The 21,445-nt window shown below is 43.8% G+C and overlaps 1 protein-coding gene across 1 annotated transcript in view; it reads left to right on the top strand.

Annotated features, from left to right (window-relative positions):
* The first annotated feature begins 411 nt into the window (after window positions 1-411).
* Window positions 412-21,445, top strand: part of Tex55 (testis expressed 55) — a 32,338-nt gene continuing 11,304 nt past the window's right edge. The window contains exons 1-5 of the mRNA XM_045148418.1: window positions 412-1,587; window positions 5,322-5,468; window positions 7,073-7,135; window positions 12,358-12,478; window positions 17,236-17,311. Coding sequence (XP_045004353.1) covers window positions 412-1,587; window positions 5,322-5,468; window positions 7,073-7,135; window positions 12,358-12,478; window positions 17,236-17,311 — 1,583 coding nt within the window. The remainder of the gene's footprint in view (window positions 1,588-5,321; window positions 5,469-7,072; window positions 7,136-12,357; window positions 12,479-17,235; window positions 17,312-21,445) is intronic.

Genomic DNA, 21,445 nt, shown 5'->3' with positions numbered 1-21,445 from the left:
TAGCCCCCATTCTCTGAAGACCCTCCCCTTGTAAGGTAGCCCCTTCCTCTGTTTTTTGTTGTTGTTTTTTTTTTTTTGTCTCATTCATTTTTAATTCCCCTGTTCCCCAAGTCAAAATATTTCTGGGGCTTAGAACCAGGCTGGTGTTTTGGGGGTATTGCTAACCACAGGGGGACTCACTCTTCCCGGGACAAGGTGTCAAGGCTCTTGCTCCCACAGCAGAATCAACACCTATGTGGTCCTTCTCCTCATAGTGGCTGTTACCAAGCTGGCAGCTAGCCACCTGAACCTTCACAGAGGTAGAACAAAGCCCATCAGAATCTTGAACTCCTGAAAGGATGCCTAGACAACCAAACCCAACCCCACCCAGCACCACCTGGCAACCGCTGCCAGACAGGGGCTGGGCAGAGGATGGACGAGCCTGTCGAAGAGGCTGCAGCCGGCTCCTTGGAAGCTGAAAATACAGTCTCCTCCCCACCTGCTGATCAAATTCATAAACGGGAAAATGACAAGCAGGAGAAGCAGGAAGAAGAGGATGATCAGGCTAGTGACAGAATAGCTGGCCAATCCGATCAAAATGAGTCTGGCCAGGATGAAGCCTTCACAGTTAGTGAAGATGATCCCAAAATACCTGAACACGCCGTGCCGGAAACATATGACCAGGCTGATCTACAATCATCTGAGCAGACTGACAACAACATGTCCAGCCAAGCGGACAGTTCAGGGCACGGACAGACAGACCAGATAATTTATGAAGAGACTGAACAAAACTTGTCCAGCCCAGATGAGAGAAGAGCCTCTCAGAATGTCAACCACAGATTGTCTGGCCAGGTGGACAGGAGAACTTCTCAGCAAACAGACCGCCGATCATCTGGCCTTGTAGACAGGAGAACTTCTCAGCAAAGAGACCGCCGATCATCTGGCCAGGTGGACAGAAGAACTTCTCAGCAAACAGACCGCCGATCATCTGGCCAGGTGGACAGAAGAACTTCTGAGTCCCCTGACTTCCAGTTGCCCAGCCTAACTGAGACAATCTCTTCTGGGAAGATAGATGAGGTACCATCTGATGGAAGAGGCTCTGGGCAAATTGATCAAGGCGCACCCACCCCAGCTGAAAAGATAGCCAGTCAGACTGACAACAAACTTCCTGTCCTGTCTGACCAAGGGACTTCTCAACAGAGTGAAGAGCAAGCTACGTACCAGGACAGGATCTATGACCATGAGGATGAAAATCAGGCTCACCTCTTAGGAAGCAGAGAGATTGACCAAAAGGACTTCCGATCATACTACAAAACCCTTCGCCAGGCTGAAGATCGACTTATTCCCGACAGAAAGGACGACATAGGAGATGATGACAGAATAGAGCCTTGCACATTTTCTGATAGCCAAACAGACCTCAAACCCAAGCTTTCAGCACAGGAAACTGAAAGTTCACCCACTATCCAACTCTACAACACAGGTGATATCAAACCCACCAATAATGTCCAAGCAAAGGAACGACCTTCTTATGAAAAATTGCCCACTATCTCAACCAAAGTGTACTATACCTCCAGCATGGAAAAAATCCACGTCCCAGAAATCATTCCTGTAGGTGAAAGGGAAATCTGATAGCTACCTGGAAGGGGGGTTGGAAGCCAAGTTGGGACCTGTGAGGGGTAGCAGTAGGATCAAAGACAAGAAGAGGGCTGGAGAGATGGCTTAGCGGTTGAGCACTTGCCTGTGAAGCCTAAGGACCCCGGTTCGAGGCTCGGTTCCCCAGGTCCTACGTTAGGCAGATGCACAAGGGGGTGCACGCATCTGGAGTTCGTTTGCAGAGGCTGGAAGCCCTGGCGCGCCCATTCTCTCTCTCTCTCCTTCTATCTGTCTTTCTCTCTGTGTCTGTCGCTCTCAAATAAATAAATAAATAAATAAATAAATAAATAAATAAATAAATAAATAAATAAAAGACAAGAAGAAATAAGCCCACATGTCATCTTGCATGCAACCCATGGTTTCAAGAAGATTGTAAAATAATGCCTGTGTAGCCTTCTCTTCTACCTCAGGCTGTTTAGGAAGGGTCAGTGAACTAGGGTTTAGTAAAACCAGGCTTTCAAGGCCTGGTTCTGCTACTAACTCTATGACACTAAGTCATTTCCTCCTCTAGTTTTCTACAAAGGCAAGGCTCCCCCCTCTAGGTTTCTACCAAAGACTTGACTGGCGATCACTGTGAAGGAGACAGTGTTCAAAGGAAAGGAGTGATATCTCAGGTACCTCTCAAGTCATGAGGTGCTTCACATTGCCAGAGGATGACCTGTAACCACTCACAAATACATATATCGGGGTTGGGGAGATGGCTCAGGCAGTAAAACTGTTTGCTGTGCAAGCATGAGGATCTGAGTTTGGATCCCTAACACCCACATAAATGGTGGACGTGGCATTGCTTGCCTATAATACCTATACTCAGGAGACAGACAGAAACAGTGGGCTCCCTGGGGCAATCTGAGCTGGCTAGACTTGCTGAATTGTTGAGCTCTAGATTCAATGGGAGACCTTGCCTCAGTAAAATAAGGTGGAGGGTGATAAAGATAAGACACCCAGTTTCAGCCTCTGGCTTCTACATGCACGTGTACACACACACTCTGTATACCCATATACATGCATGCATTCAAAACACATAAAAAAACAAATCTTGGGCTGGTGAAATGGCTTAGCAGTTAAGGTGTTTGCCTGTGAACCCTAAGGACCCCGATTCAATTCCCCAGGACCCGTGTAAGCCAGATGCACAAGGGGGTGCATGCATCTGGAGTTTTCAGTTGCTAAAAGGCCCTGGTGCACCCATTCTCTCTTTCTCTCTATCTGCCTCTCTCTCTCTCTCTCTCTCGCAAATAAATAAAATTAAAAAGAAAATATACCTTACCCCCACATCCTGGTGTTAAGAGCCCATTGATGGTGATATGAATGTATGGGCCCCATTGACTCAGGTGTTTTGGTAAGACTGAGCTTACAACTTTCATCTTCCATAGGCAGAGCCCTGTGGGGGAAGAGAGGCATATCACTAGGAGTGGGCTTTGCAGCCCAGCTCTACCAGGTGTGTAGAGAGCAGCTTCATGCTCTGGGCATTGGTGCTTGTGGCCTGTTTGGTGGTGACTCTCCGCTATGCAACCATGGAAATTAGTCGTCTTCTTCCACCATGGTGGGTGTTTCCCCTTGACTCCGTAAGCCTGAAATCAACCCTTTCCTCCCATGAGTTGCTTGTGGTCAGATGTTTCTCCAGCAGTGAGAAGGTAAGCGCAATAGTAGATTTGGTACAGAGAAGAGAGGCTGTTTCTGTGATAAATCTGTCCATGTGTGTTTTGTTCCTTTGTGTGCTGGAGGAATTGGAAGGATTTGGTACTTTGGATTGGAAAAGCTTTGCAGCATTGTCGGGAGAACTTAATAAACGATTCTGGTGAGAGTTTGAGAATGCTAAGTGCAGAGAGAATTGTGGACTATAAAGATGTGGCTTATGAATTGTTAAAGGTACAGGAGAGAACCTTGTTGGAACTTGGATATTGGCCAATAAAAAAGAAAGAAAGAAAGAAAAGGCTGGCTATGTCCTGCTGCCCATACCCAAAGTGTTTGATCAAGGTTGACTTTAAAGATAACGGACCGGTGTGCTTGGCAGAAGGCATAGAACAGAAGATATAAACAATGTTTGGTTTGTCACAGGAAAAATTCAAACAAGTTTAAAGTTACAGACACAGAGACTGGTGTTAGCTTAAGGAAGCTGAAATTATTAAACAGATTACCACCACTAAGGGTGGGCCAATGGCTTTGCACTGAAACAATGGACATGATGCTTGAGTGTCAGCTGTGAGTAGCTTAAATGAGTAAGAATACAAATTCTTTGAAAAGGAGGTGGTTGAAGGAAGACTGATGAAACAGTACGCTGCTCTTCAAGGTCAAGATTTATTCTGACCCCCCTTCCTCCTGGGTTTACAAATTTGGATAATCTGCTTACCTGGTATTGGTTTTGGAAGCATGAAAAAAAAAAAAATGCGGGGAAGCAGGTCATGCAGTGCACACAGTTCCAGAAGCCACTGCTGATATATGGCATATGAATCAGGGTACAGATCCCAGTATTGGAAGCCAAGTAAGCCCATCGTATGGAGTTAAGCTGGTTCCAGGAGCTGCTGCTGAGATGAAGAACAGGAAACAGGGTTGAAATCTCTGTACTGGAGACCAAGTTAAGGCCACCACATGGAATCATGAAGATGAACCGTGGTTTGCAGTATGAACCGGAAGCTTTGACTGTGCCATGGCTATAGAATGGCTGCCAGCTGGAGGGGGCAGAATTGAAATCCAGACCCTTTCATCGCTGGTTATGGATGTTGGCCTGCATCTGCTTCATTACCTGCTGTTACCCGCTGGTAATTATTTGCATTGGTCCAGTCTCTCCTTGTCACGACTTTTACAAGGGAAAATGTTTACTCTGTGCCATTACGTACGGCAAGTATGTAACTGGTGTTTGATTTACATGAGGCTCAAAAATTAACAGACAGTCTTAAATCTCAGATGTGACTTAGAGCTTTTGAACAATGTTAAAGTTGACAAAAACTATGGGGACCTTTGAAGTTGGTCTGAATGCAATTTGTATTGTGAGATGGTCATGAGTCTACGGGGTGGGGGGAGGGCTAGGGCTGGAATGGGGTAATGTGACCCCATAGACTCAGGTGTTGTTTTGTTTGTTTGTTTGTTTGTTTGTTGTTTTTTCTTTTTAATACTGAACTTACAGCATGAGTTTCCAGTAAGCAGAGCCTTGCCGGGGAAGAGAGGTACGTCACTGGGGATGGATCTTATAGCCTAGCCTTACTGGGTGTGTAGAGAGCAGTTTTGAGCTTTGGTCATTGGTGCTTGCAGGCTGTTTGATAGTGTCTCTCTGCTAGGAATCTCTGGAAGTTAGCCAGTTTCTTTTGCCACTGATGGTGTTTCCCCTTGACTCTCTAAGCCTGCAATAAACCTTGCCCTCCCATAAGCTGCTTCTGGTCAGGTGTTTGTCCAGCAACAAGAAGGTAAGTACATCACCATCCAGTCTAGATTCCACTGATGATGAGAACAGCAAAAATCACCAGGGCTTTCAGTTTTATTAAAAAACTTTTTGGGAGCCGGGCGTGGTGGTGCACGCCTTTAATCCCAGCACTGGGGACGCAGAAGTAGGAAGATCGCCATGAGTTCGAGGCCACCCTGAGACTACAGAGTGAATTTCAGGTCAGTCTGGGCTAGAGTGAGACCCTACCTCAAAACACCAAAAAAAAAAAAAAAAAAAAAAAAATCAAACTTTTTGGGAAACATTTCAATTTCAGGATGACATTTTTGAAGCCGAAGAAGGAATGTCTTCGAAAAGATACAGTCTGACTTACAGGAAGAGGTTCCCTTCTATCGTGTATGAAGATCCTTACCAAGTCGCGCTCAAGTACATGGAGGAACACAACATCCTTCAGATATTCCAGGTAAGCTGCTCAGTCCTTCCTTTAACTAGGAACATTCTCAGAGGGCCAGGGTCACTGCGGTAAATAGGGAAATATCTTCTAGAGAAGTTCGTGAGTGCATTCAGTTGTACTTTCCAAAATGAGTGAATGATGAAGCCAAGAGGATGACACTATCACATGTTAAGCCCTTCAGGGACATGATAGAGCTGGCAGAAGAGTTGATGGTGGGGTGGGGGGGGGAACTTAGTTGATAATGTTTTGCCTTTGGGGAATGACAAACTATTGGCAATGGGAAAAGATTTTAAAAAGGCTCTGTAGACGGAAGGCTACTACCTCAAACTATGGCCACTTTCATGACCATGTAGTCCGTAGTCCTCCAAAGGAAAAAGATGCAGATTAAAAATTGCCCCATGGGCCTGGAGAGATGGCTTAGTGGTTAAGCGCTTGCCCATGAAGCCTAAGGACCCCAGTTCAAGGCTCAATTTCCCAGGACCCATGTAAGCCAGATGCATAAGGGTGCATGCGTCTGGAGTTCGTTTGTAGTGGCTGGAAGTTTTGGCACACCCTTTTTCTCTCTCTGTCTCTCTGTCTCTCTCCCTCTTTCTCTGTCTGTCACTCTCAAGTAAATAAATAAAAATAAACAAAAAATTAATTAATTTTAAAAAATTGCCTCTATGTCCTTGAATCTTAAATTTCATTGATCTTAAGGTACAGTGTTGAAACTTCATTCAATGTGTAATATTTCTTGACCAACACAGAATTCCAAGAGATGATCCCAGCTATAATTTAGTATGGAGATAGTGACTTTTGTTTGCCTGCCGTAAGCACTGTTGGTTTTATTTTGTTTTTGTTGCCCAGGCTAAGCCAGACTGATCTAGAACTCACTCTGTAGCCCAGGCTGGCCTTGAGCTCACTGTGACCCTCCCACCTTAGCCTGCCGAGTGCTGGGATTAAGAGTGTGAACAGCCCCCAGCTACATTTAGTTTTATGTTAGTAGTAGTATTTGACCATGCGTACATGAAGTGCACTGTGGTGAGAAGGGTATAAAATTAGAAGTGCTTACTTCCAGTGAAAACACCTAAGCTTGTCAGCCTTACTTGCATATGGGTATGGAAGAAAGAGCATAGATATTGCCCACCGCTCAGATGCTAGGCTTGTGACTGCTTTGAAACAATTACTTGGCTTTTAATTCCTCGTATAACATGAGCATAACTTATCTCTATTCCGTTATCTTGGAAATGACATAAAAACATCCATTGCTACTTACTACTATTTTTTTTTTTTAATTTTCAAGGTAGAATCTTGCTCTATCCCAGGCTGACCTAGAATTCACTATGTAGTCTCAGAGTGGCCTTGAACTCACAATAATCCTCCTGCCTCTGACTTCTGAGTACTAGAATTAAAGGCGTGTGCCACCACACTCCGCCTTATTACTAAATTTTTATTCCTCCAAATTTTATCTTAATTTGCCTGGAATAAATTAAGACATTACTTTGTAAGATATACATGAATGCTTTCAAAATGAAGTGGTATGTATTAGGTTAGTGGAAAAGATCAATCAGTAATAAACTGACTGTAAAACATACTCTCTGCACCAAAATGTGATGCCATATGCTTTCTCTCAGCAGATCACTGAAAACCTAGTCTATGAGCAGCCACGGGACCCCCTGAGTTCTATGCTACGTCAGGTATGGAACAGTAGGGCATGAGCCTCCATTTCACTCCTGTTATTAGAAAACGTAGCATGTCAGCAGCAAGCTGTATGAAGCAAAGCATGCAGATGATTGTGAATTAGCTAAACATGTAGCTAACATCCAAGTTTTTATTAAAACAAAATCAGAATGTTTCCGTGATCACATAAGCTGCTGCTGCAGTCAGGAGCCTCGTTGCTGGACAAACATCCAACCAGAAGCATCTTATAGGAGGAAAGGGTTTATTTCAGGATTACAAATTCCAGGGGCATACTGTCAATGGCCGAATAGCTGGCTCACTTCCACAGATCCAAGCAGAGAGACAACACCAAATATCCAGCAAGCATCAATACCAGCAAGCACCAAACTTGAACAGCCAGAGCCCCAAACTGCTCTATACTCACCTTAGGACTGGACTCCAAGACCTACTCCCATTGATATACCCCCCATAGCAAGGATCTTCCGGCTAGGGACTCAAGGGCAAGCTCAATTTGTTTTTGAGGTAGGGTCTCACCGTAGCCCAGGCTCACTTGGCATTCACTATATAGTCTCAGGAGGGCCTTGAACTTACAGTAATTCCCCTACCTCTGCCTCCCAAGTGTTGGAATTAAAGGCATACTCCACCACACCCAGCACAGAGAAAGAGGGAGAGGAGAGAGAATGGGCACCACCAGGTCTCTAGCTGCTAAAAATGAACGTCAGACACATATTCCACTTTGTACATTTTGCTTTATGTGGCACTGGGAAGTCAAACTCAGGTTGTTAGGCTTTGCAGGCAAGCACTTTAACTGCTGAGCCATCTCTCCAGCCAATCAAGCTCAATTTTAATAAAACAGGTGAGTCAATGGAGCCATACATTCAGATGATACTGAATCCTGGGGTTCAGGGTGGTGTGGCTGTAAACAGGGCCAAACATTCAAATTACCACAGTTCCCCCCCCCCCTCCTTCCTTTCTCCATTATTACCCCACAAAGGGATTGGTATTCTAGCCATAACTTTTCTTTAAAATTTTACTGTTGAATATGAATCATGAAACACTGACTTTTGATTTGTTAGCTCTTTGAACTTTATATAAAAGGACCTATATACAGTAGACACTCATTTACATCTTGTTTCTTTTGCTCAAAAGTATGTGTGTGAGATTGAACCATCCATCTTGTGTAGCTGGACTTCGGGTTCATTGTCACATGGTATACATTGGGTAGTAACTCTGACAGCCATTCTTTATGAATAATTTTATTATGAGACTTCTTGTGTGTTTAACTTTCAGTGAGACATTTCTCTTGAGCACATACCTTGAAGAGTAATCTCTAGATTGTGGGGCCTGAGTTGACTTAGCTTTAAAATGGTTACTTGAGGGCTGGAGAGATGGCTTAGCGGTTAAGCGCTTGCCTGTGAAGCCTAAGGACCCTGGTTCAAGGCTCAATTCCCCAGGACCCACGTTAGCCAGATGCACAAGTGGGCGCACACGTCTGGAGTTCGTTTGCAGTGACTGAGGCCCTGGAGTGCCCATTCTTTCTCTCTCTCTGCCTCTTTCTCTCTGTGTTGCTCTCAAATAAATAAGCAAAAAATAAACAAAAAAATATCTAAAATGGTTACTTGAGAGTTTTCCAAAACGAACGTGCCAATGGGAATCCCACCAGCAGCCTGGATCCCACACCCTCACCAGTGCTTACTGTGGTCAGTGCTCTTAGCATTAGCCGTGTTGAGAAACAAGCAGAAAGAAGAGCGTTATTTCAGCCTTTGCCTAGTTACTAGGCACTTGCAAATCTTTTCCTTTGTTCACGGACCATTTGGAAATACTTATTTTTCTACTGTGTTGTTTAATCTTCTTCTTACTGGCTGATAGTTTTCTATACATTTTGGATTTGTTCCTTTTAACTAAGTTTGTTTCAAGTTGTCTTTCCACTCTCTGTCTCTCCCTTCTAGCTCTGAAATCTCTCTTTAAAAAAAAAAAAAAATATATATATATATATATATATATATATATATATATATATATAATTTATTTATTTACTTGAAAGGAAAAGATAGGAGTGTGGTGTGCCAGGGCCTCTTGCCACTGCAAATGGACACCTCCTCATTTTAATATAATCAAATGTAATCATCTTTCTCTTATGATCAGTTCTGTCAAAGTCATATATTAGAAGTCTTCCCCACATGCTATGGTTTCCTGTGTTATTTTGTAGAAATTTAGTTGCATGCGCGTGTACATTTCATAGAGTGCAGGGTTGGCTTTGCTTGTTTGTTACCTTTCACATTTACAATGCAATCTATCTGAAATTGATGTTTTTAAATAGTTCTTTTTTTCAAAATAATATTTTATATTTATTTGAGGTAGGAGAAGAGAGAAAGAATGAGCATTCCAGAGCCTCTTATCACTGCAAATGAACTCCAGATGCATGCGCCACTTTGTGCATCCGGCTTTACATGGGTATTGGAGAATCGAACCCACTGCCAGCAGACTTTGCAAGCAAGCCCTTTAACTGCTGAGCCATTTCTCCAGCCCTAGAATGGATTTTGTATAGAGTATGTAGAGGGAGAAAGTTTCTTTCTTCCTTTTTTTTTTTTTTGGAAGCAGACATTCAATATGTGATCAAGCAATTTCAGCAAAAGGCCATAGCTTCCACAGTGCTCTCTATTTGAATCATTTAATGTGTTTTTTTTAAATTATCCTTGTTTCAAAATGAGACTATTTTAATTAGGGTGCACTGGAATAAATGAACACCTGGTAGAGTACTTATTTCTTCTTTAAACATAAGGATACTTGATCCTTCTCAGTTACTTAAGCCTCATTTTGCTTCTTTCTGTACACTTACTATTTGCATAAACATTTACATCTATTTTAATAGTCTTATTCATATACATTTAATAGTTTGATGCTACTGTAATTTTAAAACATTAAATTTTCAGTTTTCAACTGCTGCTATGAATAAATACAATTTTTTGATAATTTCTATCCAGCAACTTTACTGAGCTCAATTCATTGATTCTAGTGCTATATTTGTTCAGTCTTTGGATGTTTCCACATAGTCATGTCATTTACAAATGGTAACAGTTTTATTTTGACCTTTCTAACCTTTGTCCTCTCTGTTACTTTGTCATATTATATTGTGTATCTTCTCTCTAACCTTCGATATCCATTGTCCACTCTTCTTACCCAACAAAAGGAGTGACCTATAGGGACCAAATCAACAGACTCTTGTCCCCCTGATTTGCCCCTGGATGAAGCCAGTAGGGAACCCTCGAGGAAGACTAGGAGGGAAAAGAAAGATATGTTCAAGTTTGTTCCTGTGGTCTTCTCTCTCAAGAGGTCACCTTCATCTGGTCTGTCTTAAGCTGTCTCAGGGCATCTTAGTTGACATGACTGTTTCTTCTGAACTCCAGTCAAGTTCCCTCTCTCGTGTACACAAACTTCAGCCCTGTTTCCAGCATTAAGATCGTCCAGCGTAACCCCACCTGCCCGCTTCTTTGTTGACGTAGCCCATCCTCTGAATAAGTCCTCATGAAATTATGCTTCAAGTGGGCTGTGTGGTGTGTTTTCTTTTGGGGGGGGGGACACTGAAGAGTTTAGTGCATAGCTAAAGAGCTCTGGAGAATTTATGCTGAATAGGAATGGCTATATAGCGTCATCTAACTTGATCTTAAAAAAGAAATTACTAAGCTGGGCGTGGTGGTGCACGCTTTTAATCCCAGCACTCGGGAGGCAGAGGTAGCAGGATCGCCATGAGTTTGAGGCCACCCTGAGACTACGTAGTGAATTCCAGGTCAGCCTGGGCTAGAGTGAGACCCTCCCTAAAATATATATATATATATATATATATATATATATATATATATATATATATATATATATATACATATATATATATATGTATATGTATATGTATATGTATATATATTGCTTCACCATTAAGTATAGTGTTTATTGTTTGAAGGTATCTGCATTAGTTGGTTTCTTGTTGTGGTGGCCAAATATTGACAAGAAGAAACCTAAGGAAGGAAGTGTACATTTGGCTCACGGGTCAAAGGAGAGACTCCATCACAGCAGAGGAGGCGGGGTGACGGGGCTCAGAGCAGCGGGTCACCTCGGTCAGGAAGGATAAGGCGGGGGCTCAGGCGGCTCTCCCCTTTTTTACCAGCCCGGGGAATGGTGCTGCCTACCATTCATGTGGGCTTACCACCAAAAAAACCTAATGAAGATAATCCCTCATAGACTCATAGACATATTCAGAGGCTAACTAAGTCTAGGTAATCCCTCACGGGCATGTGCCAAGGCTGCTTTCCTGGGTCCTGACAAATCGGCAATCAAAATAAAACAGCACAGTGGCATCGAGTAAATTGAGTTCCCTTTCATGCATTTTCTAAGATTTTTTTTAATAGGTTCTTTTTTTTTTTTTTTTTTTGGCCTGTGTGAATCCTCTCACGAGCTTTCAGGTTGGCTTTGTGGAGGAAGGACTTGTCACATGTGGTGCAGGTGAAAGGCTCTCCCCCAGTGCGGATGCTCAGATGAGCCAGGCGTACAAGGTGGCACACGCGTCTAGAGTTCATGTGCAGTGGCTGGAGGCCCTGGCACGCCCATTCATTCTATCTACCTATCTGTCTATCTACCTACCTACCTACCTGCCTCTCTCACACAAATAAATTAAATATTTTTTTTAAGGTCACTTGAAAATGGTTCACAATGTAAGGATTTTCTGAGGTCGAAAATGATTCTTAGCAAGAACCCTCAGAAAGATTCAACATTGGTGATCCAGCCTCTGCATCTCGTGTCTCTGGGATCTGTTGAAACAAGTAGGGGATGCATCAGAGCCATTTCAGGAAGCACACTGAGCTCATGAGTGCCTGGGCTTTTGGTGCGGAGTGGGTCTCTGTTCTCTTTCCTTGAAAATGGTTGTAAGGCTTTTCACATTATTTGGGAAACGTGTTGAAATGTTTCTCTCCCGTCGTCTCTCTCTCCCCCTCTCTCTCTCTCTCCCTCCCTCCCCCCCCTCTCTCATTTTCACACTTTTAAAGTACACATGTAGAAAACTGCCCAGATCATAATTACACAACTTGATTGGTCAATGCTAAGCGATCAGATTCACGCAGCCATCAATCATGTGATAACACAGCGCTAGACCCATTGAGCGCCCCCCTTGTGCACTTCCAAAGTCTATCCTTTCTCCTGCGCAAAATAACCATGATTCGGGCCTGTAGGTAATTCTTGCTTTCTGAAGGAATTCAACGTCTGCCTCTTTGCTCGGGAACATGCTCACGAGATTGGGCCACGCTGTGCATACTGCTCATCCCTTCTCACTCTGGCGTCCTCTGCCCTGCGTCGCTCACTGGTGACCTCTGGTTCGTGTTGGTAACGCGTACAGTGGTAACATATGCACATGTTCTTCCACTGGGCCCATATCAAGAAATGGAAATGCTGAGATGTAGGATATCGCCACAAATTCAGCCAGAGAGGCAGCATAGTGGTTAAGGCTCTTGCCTGCGAAACCAAAAGACCCAGGTTCGATTCCCCAGGACCCACATAAGCCAAATGCACATAGTGGTGCCTGTGTGCATCTGGAGTTCGTTTGCAGCAGCCGGAGGCCCTGGTGCACCCATACTTATCCTCTCTCTCTCTCTCTCTCATAAATAAGTAAAATTCTTCCAACAAGTTCCCCAAAGTTTACACTCCTGTATAAAGTAGAATTGCAGTTTTACTCAAGGTTCTTGTGCTGTGGTGCTTTGAATTTCTTGGCATTAAAAGCTTACAGTTCTTTTATGGAATTTATCCATCATTATTTCTTTATTTTTCAGTCCCAGACCCCATCACTGGAAATTTACATAGATTTTGGGCAACTTGAAACTGCCCCCACTACTTACTTGGCGTTTGTTTGTGAAAATTTTCTCTCTGTCTCTCTCTCTCTCTCTCTTTCCCTCTCTCTCTCTCTCTCTCTCTCTCAATCTCCCTCTTTCTCTGTCTGTCACTCTCAAATAAATAAATAAAAGTAACAAAAAAAATTTTTTTTTTAATCTGGACCCTCTGCCCCACACATATGATATAATCTTGGCCTCTAGCTCTTGATACTTTTCCCGATCCCCTGACATGATGTCCTCCCAGAATTTCATGAGCCCAGCCCATGTTTCTCCTCTGCCATTATCACACACCCAAGTGGGTGTTATTTCCCTACTTCCCAGACCAGCTTGAGTACAGAAGAAGTAACACGGCCAAGGTCACCCAGCATGGGCATACCTGTCCAAGACACAAACCCACACTGTCTGACTCAGTAGCTTCCAGTCCTTACAGATGTCCCTGACAGCCCATCCAAACACATGCATGACTGGTTGCTAGATGAATTAGATAATTGAGTAAGGGAGCACAGGTTAACAACAAAAACAGTTTACTCAGTTACTTAGCAGTGGGTTTTATGTTCATAGTATGTGCCACACACTGGGCCAAGCTCCAAGGAGACAGCGGCAGAACAGATAACCATGATCCTTATAGCCTTGATGTTCAGTGTTCACAGAACAAGGTCACAAACAGCTTGAGAAGACGCAAGTTTTCCAGTGCCTGAAACAAGTCACCTAAACAAATTGTTCAGAAGATGCTAAACATGTCTTACTCTTCCACACGTCTTCTTTTTTTTTTTTTTAATTTTTAATTTATTTATTTGAGAGCGACAGACACAGAGAGAAAGACAGGTAGAGGGAGAGAGAGAGAATGGGCGCGCCAGGGCTTCCAGCCTCTGCAAACGAACTCCAGGCGCATGCGCCCCCTTGTGCATCTGGCTAACGTGGGACCTAGGGAACCAAGCCTTGAACCGGGGTCCTTAGGCTTCACAGGCAAGTGCTTAACCGCTAAGCCATCTCTCCTGCCCTTCCACACGTCTTCTGTCATCTGTCCTTTACTTGCATCCCCTTCTGAACTGTGCTCTTTGAACTCATACAAATTGCCCACCGGCCAACTGAGAAAACTTCTCCCTGGCTTCTTTTTTTGTCTGTTTGTTTGTTTATTTTTATTTATTTATTTGAGAGCAACAGACAGAGAGGCAAGGAGGCAGACAGATACAGAATGGGTGCGCCAGGGCCTCCAGCTGCTGCTAACGAACTCAAGATGCGTGCGCCCCCTTGTGCATCTGGCTTATGTGGGTCCTGGGAAACTGAGCCTCGAACCAGGATCCTTAGGCTTCACAGGCAAGCGCTTAACCGCTAAGCCATCTCTCCAGCCCCCATTGTTCTTTTCTATTGCCATCCCTGATACCTTTGGGTTAACCCTTCGCACTTTGAACCCTTATTACTCCCTTTTCTTCTGGCTAGAGAGGTGTTCGTCCTTTGTAATATTCTGCAAGATGTGGTTCTTATCTCTAGAGTTTATTCTGCCCATATTAATCTTGGGTTTGTTTTTTTTTTTCCTCCTGTTTCAAGCTGTCAACATTGTTTATTGAATTGTCAAGTCCACACTTCCCACAGTTATCACTCAGGGGTTGAAATATATCATTCTGTGCTTGCCTGGCTTTTAGGATTTCTGTTGGGAGATCTGATATAATTCTGAAGAGTTTGCTTTTATAAGTAAGTTGGTATCTTTCTCTTGCAATTTTCAATACTTGCTTTGTTCTTGAGCCTTAAATTTTAAGTACTATGTCATGTGGACAGACTGTTTTCTGGTCCTATTTTGAATTGAGATGCTTCCTATGTTCGAATGTTCATATCTTTTCATTGACTGGGGAAATTTTTGCCAAAATTTGGTTTGAACAGGTTTTCCGTGGGGCAGTTTTTATATCAGCAACTTTCACTCAACGGATTTCCAGGTTGATAATATCCCAGAGTTCTGGAAAGTTGAAGTCATATTATTTTCTTACTTCATGTTTGAAGATAGTGTTGTCTCAATCTTGTCTTCAGTGACTGGCATTCTTTTTCTGCTAGATGTAGTTGATTGGTAACTTCCTGGGCTTGTCTACTGGCCTGCTCTGTGGCTGAGATGGAATAGAACTTAATATCAGGACTGCCACACAGTGATCTTTACTATGGACAAGAGCAGTCTTGCTGGACTGGGGAAATATGAACACATATTCTGCCAGTTTGCTGATGCCACTACTGGAAATCTCCCTGGCGATCTTTGATGCAGGATATTGTTTCATCTTGGTGATATGACAATGTTGTCATAATTTTCTTTAAAATTGTGTGTGTGTGTGTGTGTGTGTGTGTGCATGTGGAGAGCATACACACATATGAGGTTAAAGAACAACTTCAGAGCTGGAGGGATGGCTTAGTGGTTAAAGTGTTTGCCTGCAAAGCCAAAGGACCCAGGTTCAATTCCCCAGGACCCACATTAGCCTGATGCACAAGGGGGCGCACGTGTCTGGAATTCGTCTGCAGTGGCTGGAGGCCCTGGTGCCTTTCTCTGTCAAATAAATAAATAATTTTTTTAAAGAACAACTTCAGAGTGTTTGTCCGCTCCTTCTGCCTTCTTTTCTTTTTAATTTTTTTTGTTTATTTTATTTATTTGAGAGTGACAGAGAGAGAAAGAGGCAGAGAGAGAGAGAGAGAGAGAGAGAATGGGCGTACCAGGGCCTCCAGCCTCTGCAAACGAACTCCAGACTCATGCGCCCCCTAGTGCATCTGGCTAACGTGGGACCTGGGGAACCGAGCCTCGAACCAGGGTCCTTAGGCTTCACAGGCAAGCACTTAACCGCTAAGCCATCTCTCCAGCCCTCTTTCTGCCTTCTTAATGAGATAGGACACCCCTTGTTTCCGCAGCTTCTTGTGCACCATCTTACTGGCCTGTGAGCTTCCCGATTCAACCTGGCTCTGCCTCTAACTGTCATAGGTGCAACAAGATCACAGATGTGTGGACCACTTGGGACCTTGTTTTACATGGGTACTGGGCTATCACATTCAAGTTGGAAGGCTTGCAAGCAAGCACTTTTAAATGCTGACCCTGAGCTGGAGAGATGGTTTAGCGGTTAAGGCACTTGCCTGGGAAGCCTAAGGTCCCATGTTCTACTCTTCAGATCCCACATTAGCCAGATGCACAAAGGTGAGGCAAGAGCATGATTGCACAAGCCCACTGGATGGTGCAAGCATCTGTAGTTTGATTTTAGTGTCTAAGGTCCTGGCATGCCATTCTCATTCTCATTCTCTCTCTCTCTCTCTCTCTCTCTCTCTCTCTCTCTCTCTCTCTCTTTCTAAAATTAAAAAAAATATATTAACTACTAACCCATCTCCATCCCTGTTTTCACATTGTAAATATTCTTGGGTTAGTATTCTTGAATTCACTTGATTTACTTAGAAGCAGTTTTGTCTTGGTCGTTTGTACTATTATAACAGAATAGGTGATTTATAATGAACAGAAATTCCTCTTTCCCAATTCTAGAAGCTGAAAAGTCCAAGGTCAAGGTGCAAGTAGGTTTGATGGCTTGAACTCTGCTTCCCAAAGTGCCTTGAATCCTGCCTGTCCTGGAGAAACACTTTTGCTCACATGGCAAGAAGTGTGAACCAATTTAATCCACTCTTTTTTTTTTTTTTTTTTTTTCAAGGTAGGGTCTCACTCTAGCCCAGGCTGTCTTGGAATTCACTCTATGTACTCAGTGTGGCCTCGAACTCACGGCGATCCTCCCACCTCGGCCTCCCGAGTTCTGGGATTAAAGGCGTGCGCCACCATGCCCAGCAGGCTTAATCCACTCGAGTCCTCCCATGAGGTTTACCAACACTGTTGTGTTGATGACGATGTTCAGCACGTGAAATCTGGGAAACACGTCTGAAGCTGTCAAGTTTCTGCTTTAAGATCTTTTGTAGAGAAGAACAGGGAAGTGTTCATTCAAAGGAGAGTTACTGAGGTGGTTTGAATGTAAACCGCATCCCTCCCGCCCAGGCTCGTGTGCTTGAATATTCAATCGTCCGCAGATGGGGCGACTCCAGAAGGTTGTAGAACTTAGGAGAACATGTATCACTGGGCTCGGGCCTTGAGGTGACATCTCTGTCTCCACATCCCGTCCTTTTCCTCTGCTTACTGCACTGGGTGTGACCATGCTCACTTCCCACCCGGATGGGCTCTGGAACTATAAGCTGAATTCAACCATTTTCTTCTCTAAAACCACTTCTGCTTGGGCATTTTGTCCCAGAAATGAGAACGCGACTGGTGATTCAGAAACGTCGGTCACAGAAGTGGAGTCATGCTGCAGTACAACCGACGACAGGGTTTGTAGGTGATTGGAATGAGTTTGTGGGAGGATTGTGTAAGATTTTCAGCTTTTGGCCAGAGGAACCTTGTAAGCCTGCACACAGAGATAAACGGTCATTCTGATGCGAGTTTGGAGAACTAGAAGGTAGAAACACGGGCAGTTGGGGGGGGGGGGTGTCTCAGAGAGGAACAAGGAAGTCTATCAGGACCTGGGCTGCAGGCAGTTAGTGTGATATTCTGGAAAAGAAACTGGCTGCCTTCCATCCGTGTGCTCAGCACTTGAATGAAGCTGAGTGTGAAAGGAATGGACTAGCCAAGTGTGGTGGCGCACACCTTTCACCCCAGCACTCAGGAAAGAGAGGTGGGAAGAGCCCCATTAGTTATTTGGAGGCCACCCTGAGACTACATAGTGAATTCCAGGTCAGCGTGGACTAGAGCGAGACCATACTTCAAAGAATAAAATAAAATAAAAAGGCAATGGATTAATGCATGTCTCAAGGCAGAGTGGTGCTGAGTCTGCGCCCTGGATGCTTTTAGCTGCTCCTATTCAGATATACAATTAAAGACAGAAAAATGCAAAGCAAAAAGAGAAGAAATATGTGAAGTTTGACAGGGAAAGAAAGGGAAGCAAGTTTTAAAGTCCCAGGCCCGAGACTTTAGCCACTTCAGCTGCAATTGTTAAGGATGTGACCATCAGTGAAGGAAAACCTACTGCTCTGCACTGATGATAAGAAAGAAGTCCTGGGGCTGGAGAGAAGGCTTAGCAGTTAGGCGCTTGCCTGTGAAGCCTAAGGACCTGGGTTCGAGGCTCGGTTCCCCAGGTCCCACGTTAGCCAGATGCACAAGGGGACGCACGCGTCTGGAGTTTGTTTGCAGTGGCTGGAAGCCCTGGCACGCCCATTCTCTCTCTCTATCTGCCTCTTTCTCTCTCTGTCTGTCGCTCTCAAATAAATAAATAAATAATACACAAAAATAAAATAAAAAAGAAAGAAATAAGTCCGGGTGACTCAACCCACTGGAGGCTCAAGATAGTAAAAATATAAACTATCTTGAAAGAAGAAGACCTGAAGACAGAATACAGGTGCTCCCTGCTTTCCAAGGTCAGCAAACAAGGGCAACTACAACTGTGGCCCAGGGCTTTATCCCAAGCTGGCAGCAGAACTTGGCAGCCTCGCCCACATGTTACTAGTTTTAGAGGCATGAAAACTGCAGGATGGGGATGCAGAAATGGCTTAGTGGTTAAGGCACTTGCCTGCAAAGCCAAAGGACCCAGTTCAATTCCCCAGGACCCTCATAAGCCAGATGCACAAGGTGGTGCATGTGTCTGGAGTTTGTTTGCAACAGCTGGAGACCTTGGCACATCCATTCTTTTTTTCTTTCTCTCTCTCTTCTCTCTCTCTCAAATAAATAAATAAAAATAATTTTTAAAAACTACAAGATGTGGTGGCGCAGGCCTTTAATCCCAGCACTCGGGAGGCAGAGGTAGGAGGATCGCCGTGAGTTCGAGGCCACCCTGAGACTCCATAGTGAATTCCAGGTTATTAGCCTGAGCTAGAGTGAGACCCCCACCTCGAAAAAAAGAAAACAACTTCAAGCTGCAGAGTGCCATGGAAGTATTGCACCGTGGTTTCAGAGAGCTGCTGAGGCTGAGCGATGTGAATCAGGACCAGAGTCGCTGCCCAGAGGCCAATGTGTGAAACTGTGAAGGTGAACAGGAAATAGCAAAGGAGACCCCCCCCACACCAGAAGGTTGGAGAGGTCAAAACCATTGGATGTCTGCCAAGGAAAGCTGAAGGCTTAGGGACCCTCCCCAGGGGAGAGCCTACAGGCAGCGCAGCTACCAAAGCCTTGTGGAGCCTAGGCAATTAATTACCAATGCTACATGGAGCTACAGGATTTGGTGTTTGCCCAGCTGGGTTTTAGTCTTGCTTTGGTACAATCTTTCCTTGATATGCCCTCATTATTCCTTTTCAGAATGGCCACACTAATCTCTGCCATTATATACTAGAAGTATGCAATGTGTGTGTGTGTTTGCTTTTTTTTTTTTTTTTGTGGGGGAGGTGGTTGAAGTAGGGTTCTCGCTCTCGCTCAGGCTGATCTGGAATTTACTATGTAGTCTCAGTGTGGCCTCAAACACAATTTCTGCTTCCTGAGTGCTGGGATTAAAGGCGTGTGCCACCACACCCGGCTTAACGTGTGTTTTTATTTTACAGGGCTCACAATTAAGAGACTGCCTTTGAGTCTCAGAGGTGACTTTGGACTTTTGAGCAATGTCAGGATGGATAGGCTGTGGGGACTTTTAAAAGTTGACTGAATGCATTTTGCACCATGAGCTAGTCCAGTCATAGAACCTAGGTCAGGGGTAGAGTGTGTGGTTTGAATATAAAACATCTCCCATGAGTTCGTGTGTTGAATACCTGATCCCTAGCTCGTAGTGTTATTCTGGAAGGTTATGGAATCTTAAGGAGAAGGATCCTTGCTGGAAGAGGTGTGTCACTGGGACATAGGGCCTGGTGCGTTACAGCTGGCTCAGCATCCTGTGGTCTCTCTGTTTCCAGTCTCCTGCCACACCTTCCTTTCCTCTCTATCTATCTCTGCTGGCAGATAAATTTTAAAAAGAAAGAAAAGAAGGAGGGAAGGGAAGGGAAGAGAAGGAGGGAGAGAGAGAGGGAGGAAGGAAGGAAGGACACAATAAAGAAATTTTGAACATTTTTCATGTATTTGTCCATCATTTGCATATCATCTTTGTGACTTGTTGGGTGAATATCTCTGTGTTTAATTAGGTTTGTTTTGACTACTTTCTCATCGCTGTGACAAAATGCCCAAGGATAACTTAAGGAAGGAGAGATTTATTTTGACTTGAAGTTTCAGCCCCTCCATGCTTGGGCAGAACACACTAGCAGCAGGACATGGGGTGACAGCTGGATTTTACTTCTTGGCAGATAAGAAATAGAGACAGGAGCTGGAGAGATGGCTTAGCAGTTAAGCGCTTGCCTGTGAAGCCTAAGGACCCCGGTTCAAGGCTCGATTCTCCAGGACCCACGTTAGCCAGATGCACAAGGGGGCGCACGCATCTGGAGTTCGTTTGAAGAGGCTGGAGGCCCTGGCGCACCCATTCTCTCTCTCTCTCTCTCTCTCTCTCTGCCTCTCTCTCTCTCTGTGTCACTTTCAAATAAATAAATAAAAATTTAAAAAACAAAAAAAAACTTAAAAAACAAAAAGAAATAGAGACAGGGTTCAGGAAGCAGGCAGGGCAAGACATGGCCCTTGGTGACACACCTTCCCAGTTTCCTGTCTCCTCTAACTTGACCATACTTCCTATCTTTCACCACAGTAATGACAACAGGTGGAGCCATCAAGTGGTTAATTCATTCACTAGAGCAAAACCCTTAATCATCCGCAGAAACACCATCACAGACACACCCAGAGGTATACTTTTCCCTACAATTGTACCTATGTGTCACTTGAGCCAGTCAAGCTGACGATGGTGATTACTCATCAGAGTTGTTTTGTTATTATTAAGTAGAAGTTTTGACTTCCTTTGATTTTTCATGACATTCTCAAATGCCATGCATTTTTAAAAATATTTTATTTTTATTTATTTATTTATTTAACAGAGAAATAGGGAGAGAGAGAGAGAGAATGGGCAAGGCAGGGCCTCCAGCCACTGCAAACGAACTACAGATGCATGTGGAATAGAACCTGGGTCCTTTGGCTTTGCAGGCAAATGTCTTAACCACTAAACCATCCCTCCCACCCAAATGCCATGCATTTTTACTGCTGATAAAGTATGATTCTTGTTGTTTTGAGACACGGTCTCTCTTTCTCTCTACCCCAGGCTGTCTTGGGTTCATTCTCTAGTAACTAACTTTTTATCCATGACCATGCAAGCAACTAGAATTTAATTCCAGTTATATATGAAATTAGGGAAAAAAAATATATATATATATTTAAATATATATATATATTTATATTTATATATATATATTTTAACCACTGAATTAAATTCCAGTTGCTTGCATGGTCATGGATAAAAAGTTCAGTCATATATATTTCATATATATATGTGTATATATATATGAAATTAGGGTGGAGATTCCATAGAAAGAATGAATTAGTTGGAGGGGAAGTGAAGAGAGAGGGTAATTGGG

The sequence above is a fragment of the Jaculus jaculus genome, chromosome 4 (assembly GCF_020740685.1).
Source record: "Jaculus jaculus isolate mJacJac1 chromosome 4, mJacJac1.mat.Y.cur, whole genome shotgun sequence".
Classification (NCBI taxonomy): Eukaryota; Metazoa; Chordata; class Mammalia; order Rodentia; family Dipodidae; genus Jaculus; species Jaculus jaculus.
This window is presented reverse-complemented; position numbering and strand designations above follow the sequence as displayed.